Source organism: Squalius cephalus, assembly GCF_949319135.1.
Source record: "Squalius cephalus genome assembly, chromosome: 1".
Taxonomy (NCBI): domain Eukaryota; kingdom Metazoa; phylum Chordata; class Actinopteri; order Cypriniformes; family Leuciscidae; genus Squalius; species Squalius cephalus.
This window is the reverse complement of record NC_137122.1, coordinates 47,213,095-47,228,911: the sequence shown is the minus strand read 5'-3', so window position 1 is coordinate 47,228,911 and position 15,817 is coordinate 47,213,095. Positions and strand designations below refer to the sequence as shown.

Here is a 15,817-nt window from a genome sequence, read left to right as displayed (position 1 = left end):
TAGATAGATAGATAGATAGATTCAGAATTTTGTAACCCTTTCAGACATACTGTACTTTTGACTAATTATAGAAGAAAAAAGAGAACACAAACAGATTTATTTCACACTGGAACTCTTCAGGCATTGTCTCTTTATTTTATTTTCTTTCACAACTTGACCTCTTTCTTCTTTTGGTGTGTTTCACAGAGGCTTGTTACCAGAGAGATGGAGAGAGTTTGCAGGGGAGGTGGGGGGCAGTGGAGAGAAAGATCAATGGGAGAGATTCAAGGAAAATTAAGATAGACCAAGAATAGTGGACGATGGAGAGTATGTTGTTTTCTTTTCTATTATATCTACATGTTGACGGCATGAGCTTTTCCCAGTTAAAGGTCTCGATCTATACAATAGCAGAAACACTCACTTTTGTATAAAAAGGAAAATAAATAGCATGATGGTGGGAGATTTGTGTATGTGTGTTGGTGATGTCTTCAGGATTGGGTGTGCAAGCATGTGTGCGAAGCCCAAAGTATACTTCAGTCTTCCGCGTTCCGCAACGGTCCGCGCACTGCCTGCGTGACGTAATTTTCGTCATCAGGAGGGTCCGCACACTGTCCATGTCCACGGACAGCCCAATTTTTGTGACCGTTGCGTGTTGAGCGCTTGAAAGCAAAGTCCACTAGATGTGTGATGTGCGCTGAACACGTCTTTCCACGTTCACGGCTAAAGGAGAATACTTTCAAAGGCTTGTGCAATGTACACTCACGAGCGGAACGTGGAACACGGAAAACGAAGTATACCCGGGGCTTAAGTGAGTGTGTATGTGCGTCTGTGCTTCAGGGGCATTTTAGGCTGAGGTCGAGGTCAAGGGGTCATGAGGTAGGCCTATGAACAGGCCAAGAGTCTGTATCACTTATTCACGAACCAGAGCAGCAAACTCTGAAACAAAAAGAGATTAGAAACTATTAGTAGTTTTTGATGAAAAAGGTACATAATGTTGTTTAGTAAAAGTTTCATGCCCTTAAGGGCTCTAGACTGTGACTAAAATTGTTGTAAGTGCAATAAAAAAAAAAAAATACAAAAGAAATTGCGACAATAATTTTAAAATCTAGTCAGTTGTCAGTTTGTGTGCATCCATATGAAGTTTCAACAGATATTGGCGAAATGAGTACTTAAATAGTACTCAGTACTTAAATATATAATTACACTGTAACAATGACACCTTAAAATAAAGTGTAACCAGCCTAAGAAAAATCTATTTTTATTATTTATATATTTAAAAAATGGAACAGATTATTAAACATTTGATAAAACATAAAAAAGTTGAATGTGTTTTTTGTTGAGTATCATATTAGATACAACAGACTTTTATGGCTCATAAAGTATAGTATAGTATAGTATAGTATAGTATAGTATAGAATAGTATAGTATAGTATAGTATAGAGTATAGAATAGTTTCGTAATAAGAAAATTGAGCGTATACTTGAGAGGAAAAGAAAGAAAAAGTCTAAGCAAAAATTATGGAATTTGGTTGATGATATTTATATTGGCAAAAGTAAGATGAAATTCTAATAGCTTGTAATGCAAATCAATGAGATTTTTAAAACATTATAGCAGAATTCTTGCATAAAAGTAATATTTAAACATCAGTTTATGACCAAATCTCTGTAGTTTTTATAGTGAGGGCAAAACATATAATGCAATGCACTGCAATACAATACAATTATGATTGAGAAATAAAAAATAAATAAATAAACATTCCTAAAAAGCTTGATGTATCATATTTGATTCTCACATTTTAACATGATTTTTCTTAAAAAAATATAATCAGGTAAACCTAGGTTGCTTTAGTAACTTTATTTGGAAATATTACTAACAAAATAAAAGTTAACCTTACGTTTGCTTTATAAAAATCATTAAAGATTTGACAGCAATTGAACGTGTGTAACATAACTTGAAGGGGGACATTTTTAGAATAACACTAGAAGGCTTTTACTTTCTAAAAAAATATCAATCAGATAACAGATACGGTATATTCCTTTCACTTTACCTTCTGCTCCAATCTTTCCATCTCCATCTTTGTCCGCAGCCTGCAGGAATGCTTTGGTCTCCTTATCGGTCAGGTCTCTCCCGTCTGTAGCGAAACCCTTCAGAACAAACCTGCAGAGAGCAAACAGAGCGAGTCGAACACCTTTCAAACCTCTTGTGTGCTCGCCTTAATCCAGAGAGTTTCAATTACAAATGTTACGGGTTACAAGCAGTGGTGTTAGCGCAAATCCCTTGATATGGCTGATAGCTGATGCTTTTGACGGTATCTCGTCTGGCTATCGACGATACGCGATATCATTGTCCATCTGTGCAACCTGGCACGGGGGGTTAATTGATTACAAGAAAACATGTTTGTTTGTTTTTTGTAGCATAGAAATTGTGTAAATCTTACTTAAGTTCCTCTTCCTCTATAAAGCCGCTATTGTCGGCGTCTAGGACATGGAAAGCCTTCTTCACCTCATCAGCCGACTTCGCCTTCAGTCCGACAATCTCAAAAAACCTCTTGTGGTCGAATGAGCCGACGGCTGCGAGAAGATCGAAACACAGAGAGAATCACTGATGTTTTGTCTGGAAACTACACATACTTTGCTCGAAAATGGAAATTATGTCATCATTTCCTCACCCTCAATTTTTTCCAACTCATATGTCTTTCTTTCTTTTGTAAAACACAAATGGTGAATTTTGGATGACAAGGTGGATCATATTCACCTTTAAATGCATCCAGTGCTTTCTTAATGTCATCAGGGTTGAGGATGCTGTTCATCGCCATTTCTACAACTGCAAAAAGAGGCAGAGAGAAAAGCGGTGATATACTGTATAGTAGAAAAGCAATACACAGGGAAACAATGCATTAGATATCATGAAGAGAAGGAATGGATAAAAGGCCTTCAAAAAGTCATAAATTATGAACGTGTGTTGAGGGGTGAGAGAATGCCAAACATCTGACGTGTGTGATTCTTTGAAACCACACAGCTCAGGTCCAACTCCAGATCAGAGAGGAAAACATCTCGGAGGCTTCTATATCTGCCATCATACACTCTCAAAAATAAAGGTTTCAAAAGAGGTTTTGGCAGAGAAGATCCATTTTGTGTTCCAAAAAGAACCTTTCAGTGATCAGTTCTTAATAGAACCATTTTTGTTTTAGTGTGAAGAACATTTTAATAATCTAAAGAACCTTTTGTTCCATGGATGTTAAAGATTCTCCATGGAATTATTGATGCCAATAAAGAACACATATTTTTAAGAGTGCATCCTGCAAAATGCCTATTCCACACACATGATGGCTACAGTGTTCATTACCATTCTCTTTCTCTATATCCCTTCATAAAGTAGGGTAAAAAAAAAAAAGGAGGTGAAATTAACATCCGACTGAGATAATATGACTATCAGATATACTTATTTCAAACAGTCATCCAGAGATTGTCTTTGCATCATTAGACTCTAGCTTCAGTCCAAGCCAACAGCTGATACACGGAGACCATAATCAAAGATGACTTTAGCTGGAAATACATTTTTAATAAGCACACATTCACCAAACGCTTCCTAAGCAAATGACTCACAGTTTAGTCTTTGATAGTAAGTGTATAGACTTTACTGCTCAGTTCTTAGGGTTTTTAAAGGGACAGTCACCTAAAAATGAACTTTCAGCCATCTCATAACCAATTGTAAATGTGCATATTTAAATCATGCGAATGGGATTTGAGTGAATAATTCTTTATTTTTTAGTCTGTTCCTCATACAAAACTATTACTTTACATGAGGAGACTTGAAATACAGTATATAATGCACAAGTCATATGTGGTATTTTTATTCATTAGTTTTAGTTATTTTAGTAGGCCTAAACAAAAATGAGAAATGTTGCCTTTGCAACTAGCTGAAATAAAATATTTTTTTTCTTTTTCTTTTTTTCAATAATATATTAGTGGTTTGGAATGACATGAAAGTGAGTGAATAATGACTTTCATTTTTTTTAAGAGTGAGTAAGGTGATAATTTCCACACAAGTCACGATCAGACTGGCGTAATCATTTAAAAGCAATTTTTAGCAGTCCTCTCAGCTTCTTTCTACTTTACCTCGACCGATTGTTAGTCCTTCACCCGCCCATATTAAAAAAAAACCTCCTCAGTGTCATTTTCCCCATACCCGGCAGTATGGGTATGTGCAGGTGTGCAGTGAAAGTACAGATTGTATTTTTTGCTTTCAGCTGGCTCCTCGTTCCATTGATCTGGATCAGTTGGAGGTCAGCTTGGGCAAAAACAAGCTTCAGCTCTGCTGACTGGAGCGCAGCGCGGCTGCTGACTTTCCTCAATGACGTTTGATACAGCGAGATCTATCTGGTCAATGCATGTGAAGGTCTAATGTGGATGTCAGCTGCGCTGGCAAAGCCAAACAAGCTAATACAGCAACCAACAAAACACAGAGATGTTTAATTAGCAAAACATTGAAGACAGGTAAAATAAATTTTGGTAGGGTCAGCTGTTAGCTGTTTAATTTGCTGTTTATTCTAAATCACACAAATATGTTAAATAATTAATGTCTTTCAAATGACATATCACATTATAATACCAAAGCTAAAATTAAACATTTTACTTTCTTTGTTTTCAGTTAGCTGACCAACTTTAGTCAAACTAGCTTCATCATGAAGGTCTCTTATCAGGTATTGAGGAAGGGGGATCTTGCACAACACAAACCTCTTCCTCTCTTTTCAGACAGCAACATAGTGTCGGCCCAGATCCGGCCCACATCTGGTACGCGTGGAATCCTGTACCAAATGTGGGCCAGATTTGGCCCAACACTGCATTGCTGTCTGGGTTATATCTGATGTTATATCCTAATTTTCACACCCCTCTCAGAGATAGCATCGGCCCTCTTTGATATCTCTCCCATCAGTCTCTTGACATGCATCTCTCTTTAATGATTCTCTGTTTCCACCATCATCCACTCCTCTTCACTCTCTTCTTAACAATTGAAATCACTCAATCAAAATCTCTTTTTGTCCTCTTAGAGGCTATACGGTATAACATGCAAACAGTATGTTAAGCCCTCAAAGGGGTCTGTATACAGAAATACTATAGTGTCAAAACACAATATTTTCTTGCAAGAGAGGATAGATTAGTGTGTGAATTAGGATGTAGGATATGTCTCAGTAGCATGTATAGCACTAACTCTATATCTGCAAGGGATGGTGCTACAAGCCCTCTAGAAGACTTTTTCTTCCTTGTGTTTTTCATGTCTCACGCTGTTTGTTTCCCAGAAGATGCCGTTCTTCTTGTAAGGCTTTCCCCTTTCCTCCCACCTCAAAGTCTCCAATTCCCCTTCCCGGGGGCTAATTTTATCTCTCTCTGTCTCTCTCTCTCCTTGTGGCTCGGAAAGACCCCGGGGCCCTGGAGAATCATCTCTAATCCTGCAGCATCGCAGGGCGTAACTGTCAACCCTCGTGAGCCCCGCTGGCAGCAGGGCCAGGGAATGTCAAGATTGCCAGAGACGGAGATGAAAGGGAGGAATCTCCAATGCCAGCCACGGTTATGTCTGCCATGTGGAGAGCTGCCCTTAATGCCCTGATCTGAAATACATTTGACCTCTGGTCTCAGTCAAAACCTCATTATAGTTGTTTTTAACTCACTGTGGCACTTACAAAAGTATGTCTGCAGGGTAAACGCAATCCCAGCTAACAGTGAACGTTCCCATAAATTTCACCAACGTTCTTTCAAAGTTATGTAAATGTAAGGACAAAACGTTCTTAAAATAATGTTTATGGAACATTATTACAATGTTGTTAACAGTTAATATACTTTCTCGTAATGTTGAGAGAAGACGTTCTTAGATTAACATTCTCGGGAAAAGTCCTTTTAATGTTATTTTAGTCCTTATAATGTTATCATATAACGTTCTGAGTGCAACGTCCATGGAACGCCCATGGTTTAATTTGTACTTGATGAATGTTCTCGTAATGTTGAGAGAAAACGTTCTTAGAACAACATTCCTTATGATGTACTTTGTCCTTAAAGGGGGGGTGAATTGCTGTTTCATGCATACTGAGTTTTTTACACTGTTAAAGAGTTGGATTCCCATGCTAAACATGGACAAAGTTTCAAAAGTTAAGTTGTACGTTTGAAGGAGTATTTTTGTTCCAAAAATACTCCTTCCGGTTTGTCACAAGTTTCGGAAAGTTTTTTTCGAGTATGGCTCTGTCTTACGTAAGATAGAGCGGAATTTCCTTATATGGGTCCTAAGGGCACTTCTGCCGGAAGAACCGCGGCCGCGCGCGCACTCGTAGACTAGAGAGAGAAGAGAGCGAAAGCAGTACGTTACCTCAAAGCGCTATGCTCGGCTTTTAGGGAAGTCAATGTCACCAAAGAAGTGGGTTTTTGGTTGGCAGGGCAAGACAACCCTGCACAGATTCCCAAAGAACCCAGCGTTAAGGGAATAGTGGATGGAGTTTGTTTTTTCGAAGCATCAACGGAGGTTGTGCACGACTCTTTGTTCCCTGCATTTCGACGATGATTGTTTTATAAACAAAGCCCAGATCGACTTATTTGCAGATCGTCTAATGCTTAAGGATCGAGCAGTCACGGTGAGTAAACTACTTCAAATGTCTCTCTGTGTTGTTGTTAGATCAGTTAGCACAGCTTTAGCACATCGCCCACACGGCCCGCCCCCAGCCGCTCGTTTTTTTCCGGAAAGACTCGGTACAGCCAATCTTTAACTTATAAATATAATAAAACTAAAGACGTTTTGGAGATATGAAGGATGCAATACTACTCTATAGGTACTCAAGATTAACAGGAGATTGAGTGAAAATGAGCATTTCACCCCCCCTTTAACGAATGTTCTCGTTAATCGCTCTGAAAGTGATTCCAACGATATTGTTTCTCTGTGCCGTTATCGTTACAGCTGTGGTGTGAACTCTGCTATTCTTTAATATTGAGAATGATTTTTAGAACTATATCTTTATAGTTATCGTCCTTAAATATTTTCCTAATAAATAGGGATGGTTTCAGTGCACAAGGACTGGTGACTCCCTGGGCAGTGCGCTGACTACTGAACTGAGTAACAGATGGAAACACACCCTAAAGCCTCACTGAAGACACAACGAGGGGAGGAGAAGCAGCGAATAAGTGAATAGGAGCTAGAGAGACATCAAAGGCACTGAGTGCATGAGAAAGAGAGGAGAAGACAGTCCTGCGCTAGAGAGGAACAGAGCGTGAAGAGTAGTGAGATGCTTTTCAAACAGTTGAGTTGGTATTTTACAGAGCCCTACTCGCTCTGACGCACACTGAGGCTGACAATGAGAAATGCCAACAGAGAACAGACCAAACCACATCAGATCAGATCAGACCAGACAAGACCTGACCATCTGGGCTCAAACCAGCCTGTTGATTAGCTAAGACTAGGGATGTCAAAAATACTGATCATGTGATCATGCTGTAGTCAAGCTCACTGAATAAAATAGAAGCTAAAATACAACAAACTAAAAGGAACATTCTAAATTCTCTTTCACTCAGACATTCACACGCACTGCAGGCAAAAACATGACACAGAGCGACTGGTTCATAACCGGATGCCTCAGGCAGCTTTTTTAATGGGAATACAGTATTCAGTGACAGAAACACAATCGCACACACACACACACACAAACGCTTTTTATTCATACTGTCTCAGAGATCAAGAGAGAATAAGAAACATAAAAGAAAAATCATGAAGGAAAAAGGAGAAAGCACAAGCATCAACAACAAATAGCAGTGAAAATGTTGCTGGAAGAAAACACATTTTGTAAAAGAAGTTAAGCAAGGTCAAGCTTGAGGACCTTCACAAACAAGCGTGAAGGTCCGCAGCAGTGCCAGAGTCTTCTCTCTTAGAGGCGATTCTCTCCATCTTTCTTTTAAAATTGATCGGCTGCGGTTTTTTTAAGTGCATATACTTCACGATAGATACTTCATGAATTTTTTATATCTACTTTGGGAGAGTCAAGGTTTTCAGAGCAGACCGTGAATTACATGTGCAAACATAAAACACAATTATGTGAGGCAGACGTAAACAGGACAGTAACATAAATCACACTCATTTAAAAACACCACAATTCTATTAAAAGAAAATGAAAACAGCGATAAGAATAATTGTTTAACCAAAATAATTATATAGCCAATTAAACTTAAATAATTAAGTTTAGTTTAATTTCATTTAAAAACTTTTAATTGAAATATATAAGGTTTACTTCTGGGAACACTCAGAGCGACTCAAATTAATAATTATTTACAGACTGATTAATTAGTTTCAATTTGTTTGTTAAAACTTTCCAATACTGAATATGTAGCTTAGTTTTCTATAATTTTCATAAATGTCACAGCAGCATCTGCAACAAGAAAATCTAGGAAGCAAACTCTTCTGAAATTATGTTAAAAGGAACACCATGTTGCTTAATTTCAGTATCAGTATCTGTGCCAAAAAAACCTAATGAACATCTTGCAAAGAAGTAAGACAACATCTACACTATTACTACAAAACAACATAGAATAGTGCACAAGAATGCGAATCGTAACGCACCTTTAGTCACGCTGTACTACTGTGATGGCTACAACCACAGCAGTTCAACAGCACGTTTTCTTTTGTGATGCTGCTTAAATAAAAAAAGCAAGTAAAAATTGTTGTTCACAAGATAAGAGAAAAGATGCAGTGCTTTAGGCTCTTGTGTTGAAGAGGGTCAACATGCTTCATCTAACAATACAGCTCTCTCCGTCTAAATCCTTGCACGCACAAGATGAAGACCATGAATAAGAAATTTGGATAGACACATATCCTGCTTGGCCCAGAAGGAGAGTTTTATATTACGGCATGCTCAGTGATCCATGAACTTAATAAAACACAGCCGCATATGAGCAAATACAAAAGCCACAGCAATCCATTAGAGAAAACAGCATTGTGAGTCTATTAACGCTCTGAATGGAGGGATGGAAACAATATATTTGTAGCCGAGGGTAAATCTGAGGAAGGACACCAGTGAAAGCTAGCGAAAAGGCTTTAGGGTCCATCAAGAGATCTGACTTTACTCTAAAACCACAATCCGTTTAACCTTCTGTTTGGAGCATACGAAACACATTACAACAACAACAACAACATGAATAAATAAGTAACACTCACTAGACACACATATAGACAGACACATTCTCTGTAGAATTTTTAATGATTCTCTTTAATTCTGTGTCACATGATCCTTCAGAAATCATACCAATATGTCGATTTGATGCTCAAGAAAAATGTATTATTATCAATGTTGAAAACAGTTGTGCTGCTTAATTTTTATTTTAGAAACTGAGATGCATTTTTTTTTTTTTTCAGGATGAATAGAAAGGTAAAAAGAACAGGATTACTTTGAAACACAACTCTTTTGTAATAGTATAAATGTATTTACTGTCACTTTTAATCAATTTAATAATGCATCCTTGCTGAATAAAAGTATTAATTTCTTTTGGGAAAAAAAATCTTACTGACCCTAACAGCAGTGTATTTACACACAGACATACACTCACCTAAAGGATTATTAGGAACACCTGTTCAATTTCTCATTAATGCAATTATCTAATCAACCAATCACATGGCAGTTGCTTCAATGCATTTAGGGGTGTGGTCCTGGTCAAGGCAATCTCCTGAACTCCAAACTGAATGTCAGAATGGGAAAGAAAGGTGATTTAAGCAATTTTGAGCGTGGCATGGTTGTTGGTGCCAGACGGGCCGGTCTGAGTATTTCACAATCTGCTCAGTTACTGGGATTTTCACGCACAACCATTTCTAGGGTTTACAAAGAATGGTGTGAAAAGGGAAAAACATCCAGTATGTGGCAGTCCTGTGGGCGAAAATGCCTTGTTGATGCTAGAGGTCAGAGGAGAATGGGCCGACTGATTCAAGCTGATAGAAGAGCAACTTTGACTGAAATAACCACTCGTTACAACCGAGGTATGCAGCAAAGCATTTGTGAAGCCACAACACGCACAACCTTGAGGCGGATGGGCTACAACAGCAGAAGACCCCACCGGGTACCACTCATCTCCACTACAAATAGGAAAAAGAGGCTACAATTTGCACAAGCTCACCAAAATTGGACAGTTGTAGACTGGAAAAATGTTGCCTGGTCTCATGAGTCTCGATTTCTGTTGAGACATTCAGATGGTAGAGTCAGAATTTGGCGTAAACAGAATGAGAACATGGATCCATCATGCCTTGTTACCACTGTGCAGGCTGGTGGTGGTGGTGTAATGGTGTGGGGGATGTTTTCTTGGCACACTTTAGGCCCCTTAGTGCCAATTGGGCATCGTTTAAATGCCACGGCCTACCTGAGCATTGTTTCTGACCATGTCCATCCCTTTATGACCACCATGTACCCATCCTTTGATGGCTACTTCCAGCAGGATAATGCACCATGTCACAAAGCTTGAATCATTTCAAATTGGTTTCTTGAACATGACAATGAGTTCACTGTACTAAAATGGCCCCCACAGTCACCAGATCTCAACCCAATAGAGCATCTTTGGGATGTGGTGGAACGGGAGCTTTGTGCCCTGGATGTGCATCCCACAAATCTCCATCAACTGCAAGATGCTATCCTATCAATATGGGCCAACATTTCTAAAGAATGCTTTCAGCACCTTGTTGAATCAATGCCACGTAGAATTAAGGCAGTTCTGAAGGCGAAAGGGGGTCAAACACAATATTAGTATGGTGTTCCTAATAATCCTTTAGGTGAGTGTATAGATATACACTGTATATACACACACACACACACACACACACACACACACACACACACACACACACACACACACACACACACACAAAGCCCAGAAATGCCTCTTTAACATGCACCAATTCAGATAATGAACTACGGCTTATATGCTTTCAGAGGAATTCACTCAAAACAAATGTGCACTACAGTAAATAAAAATAAACTACTGGGTCCCAGGAGGATAAAACACATACACACAAACTCTATCACGAACAGTTATTATGAAATATTGAAAACCTCTAATGGTTTAGTTAATCATTTGCTCCTCAGAGAAGAACCGATGGAAATAAGCCAAAACCAGATTGATTTAAAAGTCTGCATTCAGAAACAAAATTCACGACAGAAAAAGAGAGAGCATCCGTAACTCATTTCTCTTCACAACAGCTGATGGCCATAAGAAAAGGCTGTCAAGCAATCTGAGAAAGATGATGGAATGATCGTCTAGAGAAACGTCTGTGCTTGCCGAGACCTTAGGAAGTCTGAATTCATAAAGCTGTTGGGTTTAGTCACATTTGGCTCCTCTCACTGGCGAAGAATAGGACAAAGAGGTAAAGTGAAGTCGACAGAGTGAATCAGGTTCATCAGTACAATCCATCATTGCCTGGAGTGTGCACTGAATCCCAAATACTTCCCCTTCCATCCCACAATGTGTACACGGAGCTGAGGCGTATTAACTGCTATAGCTTAGCATGATAAATGCAACTTTTTCTTACTATATGTAATGTACTAAAGCACAGTATTTGGTGTTAATGCAATATGCATTGTATAGTTTTCAGGTATTGGACATCAAACTAAGCTCAAGCTCCACTCTTCAAAACAATAACCACAAACTGCAACTGCAACATAACTAATACTCTAATGATCTTCCTCAAAACAAGTAGGCAATTAGACTTAATTTAACGTTTTTCACTCCCAATCCAGTCCCACGCAAAGCATATTGGGAGCTAGAAACCTACTGGTGACTTTCAACAACAAAAATGATTAATCAAGTCCCAAAACAAATTGATTAAATGAACTTCCATTTTACAAAATTAAATGGAATGAACATGAAATTACGTTATGACAAAATGTTAAAGAATTGTGTTGCAGTAGCTCATTTTAATTAAGTAAATTAAACAAGCAGCAAAGTGGGGCTTTTAGTCTCCTCTATATTAGTGGCCGTAGAATGACTTAAATGAATTTACATTATTATCAATAAAATGTATATTAATACATTATTAGTAAATTAAAATATTCTAACTTAACTGAAAAGCTAAAGATCATACAATAAAGACAATTTCTTAAAAAAAAAAAAAATCTCTCTGTTTTTATTTTACATACGTTCTTGAAATTTCTGGAATCACAAAATGAATTGTGGTTCATTATTATGAACACTTTCAGTTTCTGGAAGTTACGTTCATCTTCATTATAGTAGTGAATATATCAGATCAGCTAAAGAACGAGAAACCTCAGCATTTATATTACAAATGTCAAAATGATTCTTCTGAAATCTGAATACAGATTTATGATTTGTAAGGCATGCGCATTCAACTTAATTTGTCATGTACAGTTATTCACTGTGGTTATGTAATTATGTTGTGTTATATAATACTGTTTTTATTCGTACAGTAACTGTAAATGACTCAACAGTGTTCTCATTAACAGCATGTATTTTGAAGCAGTAAATATAAAGTTAATAAATTAAATTAAATTAATAATTAGCTCAACAATGTAGAAAAATAAGACTTAATTCACATACAAACTGTCATGACCTCAGTCATGAACTGAGCTGACTGGCTTTTTAATGGTTTTCAAAATCTGAAAAGAGTCTGAAGTGGAAGTTGGTCAACAAAAAGACATCAGGAAATAATATCTTCACAAATTATTCATAGAATTGGTGCTGACTGCGTATGGATTTAAAGATACAAAGCTTTATTTTCAAGCATTTATACTGTCACTCCGAACAAGATGATACATGCATGGTAAACCTTTTTAATATAGTATAGTGCAATTTAGTAATGGGGGATTGTATGTATTGTAATATTTAATGTATATTCGAATACATTTCTGTTAATAATCCCATATGTTTATGCTTAATAAACAGTGAAGTAGACACACCCATCTTGAAGATATCTCTATATATCACTTATCCTGCCCGAAAATACCATAAACATTACAGATAACCTGTAGCAATTAATGTATACATTTATGTTAAAAACTATTCAAGTGCGACAGATTCGCTGCAAATCAGGTGATTTGAGGTCAATGTTTTGGCTGTATGTCAAGGATGCCTGCAGTTTAGAACGACATTGAGCAATTCAGTCGTTTATATAGATCTGTGGTTGAGAATCTTCTCTAAATAAAAGTGTGAAAAGGCAAAATTTTTGATTTCATGATGATCAATGACCTCAACATGACATATTTTTGCCATATTTATACACAACATGAATGTTAAGTAAAGACTAACATTTTTGTCACAGAGCTATCATATGTCTTCAGAACATACAAATCATATGAACCACTTTTATGACCATTTAATTGTGATTTTTTCTTTCTTTCACTTTCATTCTACAGAAAAGGAGCAGCATGCATATTCACTAAAATAACTATTTTTCTGTTCCACTGAAGATAACAAAACAACATGGGTTTGGAATGAAATTGAAGCATATTAACTATTTTTTTAATAGTCATACATTTATTGAATTTAAGATTGTAGTCACACACATTTTATTTCACTGCAAAGAGGTTTTTATATATTCTCTTTTCACTGCACCAGTGTTTTCAGCTGAATTGCCAAACTATGAATCGTCTGTATGAATAGGACTGGATTTCATCTAATCTGGATTTCATCAATAAAACTCTGATTTGTTTTCAGAGTCTGTGCGAGCAGACTCCCTTTCTTGGTGTTCAAAAAAAATTCACTTTTAAACATCAGTTGTGCGCCGGGTCGTAAACTTGTGCTGTTGTGGAGAGACCGCATTGCGGTTGGGAGTCCAATTCTGCTCAAGGTGAGAGATCCCACGAGCCGGGAATGTCAGATCGTCATTATCGTCAATTACATGGGCTATGGGGCACAGAACCCACAGAGAACTCTCTCTCTGAGTGTGTGTGTGTGTGTGTGTGAGTGTGTGTGTGTGCGCGGTTAAGACTGGTTAACAACCTTCAGTGCATTTCTCTATGATGTATAATTATCCAAACCGCACTAGACTCGGGGGAAGGAGGCATTTGATTTTTAAACTCTTCAGTGCTTGTCCTCTGTCTCAATCTGTCTCTATCGTTGGTTTTATTGGATCAATACTGGAGAAAGTTAAAAGTGTCTCTTTCTATTCCCCTTCCTTTTTTCTCTATAGTACATGGCCTCAAAAAGTACTAAGTCACACTTTTCGCCTTTTCACACTCGGATTTGTTAACCCAAGGCCATTCACCATGTAGATGTGCTCTATTGCCTAGAAACATATAGCATTTTAAAATTGTATCTTTCCCAGACATGGATATTTGCTAACCCTTTTTCAAAAGTGAGACATTTGGGGGCTGGAATAGGGGTCCAAACAACTGTGCATAAAAAATAAAAATAAAAACACATCCAAAATATTTTCTTTGTTTTTATTTTGTGTTATTTTGCAGTAGCACCTCACTGCAGTACACGAGATCCAGGGGCGGAGTTGGATCCAGATCTAAGGGGTGGAGATTGGTAGGTTTAGGGGTGGGTTTTAGGGATCGGGGGTGGAGATGGGTAGGTTTAGGGGTGGGTTTTAGGGATCGGGGGTGGAGATGGGTAGGTTTAGGGGTGGGTTTAGGGATCAGGGGGTGGAGATGGGTAGGTTTAGGGGTGGGTTTAGGGATCAGGGGGTGGAGATGGGTAGGTTTAGGGGTGGGTTTTAGGGATCGGGGGTGGAGATGGGTAGGTTTAGGGGTGGGTTTAGGGATCAGGGGGTGGAGATGGGTAGGTTTAGGGGTGGGTTTAGGGATCAGGGGGTGGAGATGGGTAGGTTTAGGGGTGGGTTTAGGGATCAGGGGGTGGAGATGGGTAGGTTTAGGGGTGGGTTTAGGGATCAGGGGGTGGAGATGGGTAGGTTTAGGTATATGTAAGGTGGCAGAATTTCGAATGTATTTCGTATTTCCCCTAAATTTCATGTTCTGCAGTGAGGACCATCTCTTATTTTGTGAATATTTTGTGTTGTTTTTTTCCACTGCAAAACCAAAAAAAAAAAAAAAAAAAAAAAAAAAAAAACCTAAATAAATTATTCATACAGGTTTGGAATTACATGTGTGGGCATAAATTATGATATTTAAATTTTTGGGTGAACTATTCTTTTTGTGTTTCCAATTACTTTTTAGGGCCCATGTAGAAACTTAACTTTTGCGACTCCTAGTGTTGTGCTGACGTTGCATTAACATTAGAGACAAGTTCATTGATCCGTGCCACAGTGTTCCGAACTGCTCCTGTTGATCTACTCAGGAATAGAAAGCACAGCTTGATTCAGGTGTGACCATGTGCACTAGGCGTTCTGTCCTTGTCAGACAGATTGTGGATCTCTTACAGGACTCCAAGAGGTCTAGAAAGCCTTCTGCTAAACCAGGACAAGCAAACCCAAAACTCATTCAGTTGCTGGTAAACTGAGTATTTGTTAGCATGTGTGTGAGATAATAAATGGGCCATCTGGTGTTATGCTTTTTGCTGTAGATGCACTTGTGCTAAGTCTAACACTGAAGTCATTTTACATCAGAAATAGATTTTTCTTTATTTTGTAAAAGGAGCATTATGTGCTATACACAGTAAATTGTAAGTAATACTGTTTGTTTCAGTCCTGAAAACATTCTAATCAGTCCATATAAAATGTAAATATATTAGGTCAAAAACAGCTGAGATGTCCACGCTAAACACTGAAAAGCTCATATTTCCATGTTACTATATGCATAAAAAAACATTCACAGAAAAAAAATCTTTAAAAATCTTTAATAAGACTCAATAACAAAATTAATTGTTTTACAGAGATCACTTTTCAACCCTTTTAATAAATATTTTTCAAAAATTTT

The 15,817-nt window shown here is 37.8% G+C and overlaps 1 protein-coding gene across 1 annotated transcript in view; it reads right to left on the bottom strand.

Moving 5' to 3' along the window:
- Positions 1-346: 346 nt before the first annotated feature.
- pvalb6 (parvalbumin 6) overlaps positions 347-15,817 on the bottom strand; it is a 41,610-nt gene continuing 26,139 nt past the window's right edge. Inside the window, exons 2-5 of the mRNA XM_079873851.1 lie at positions 2,734-2,802; positions 2,417-2,549; positions 2,027-2,136; positions 347-915 (exon numbers count right to left, since the gene is read on the bottom strand). Coding sequence (XP_079729977.1) covers positions 890-915; positions 2,027-2,136; positions 2,417-2,549; positions 2,734-2,794 — 330 coding nt within the window. The 5' untranslated portion in view covers positions 2,795-2,802 and the 3' untranslated portion in view covers positions 347-889. The remainder of the gene's footprint in view (positions 916-2,026; positions 2,137-2,416; positions 2,550-2,733; positions 2,803-15,817) is intronic.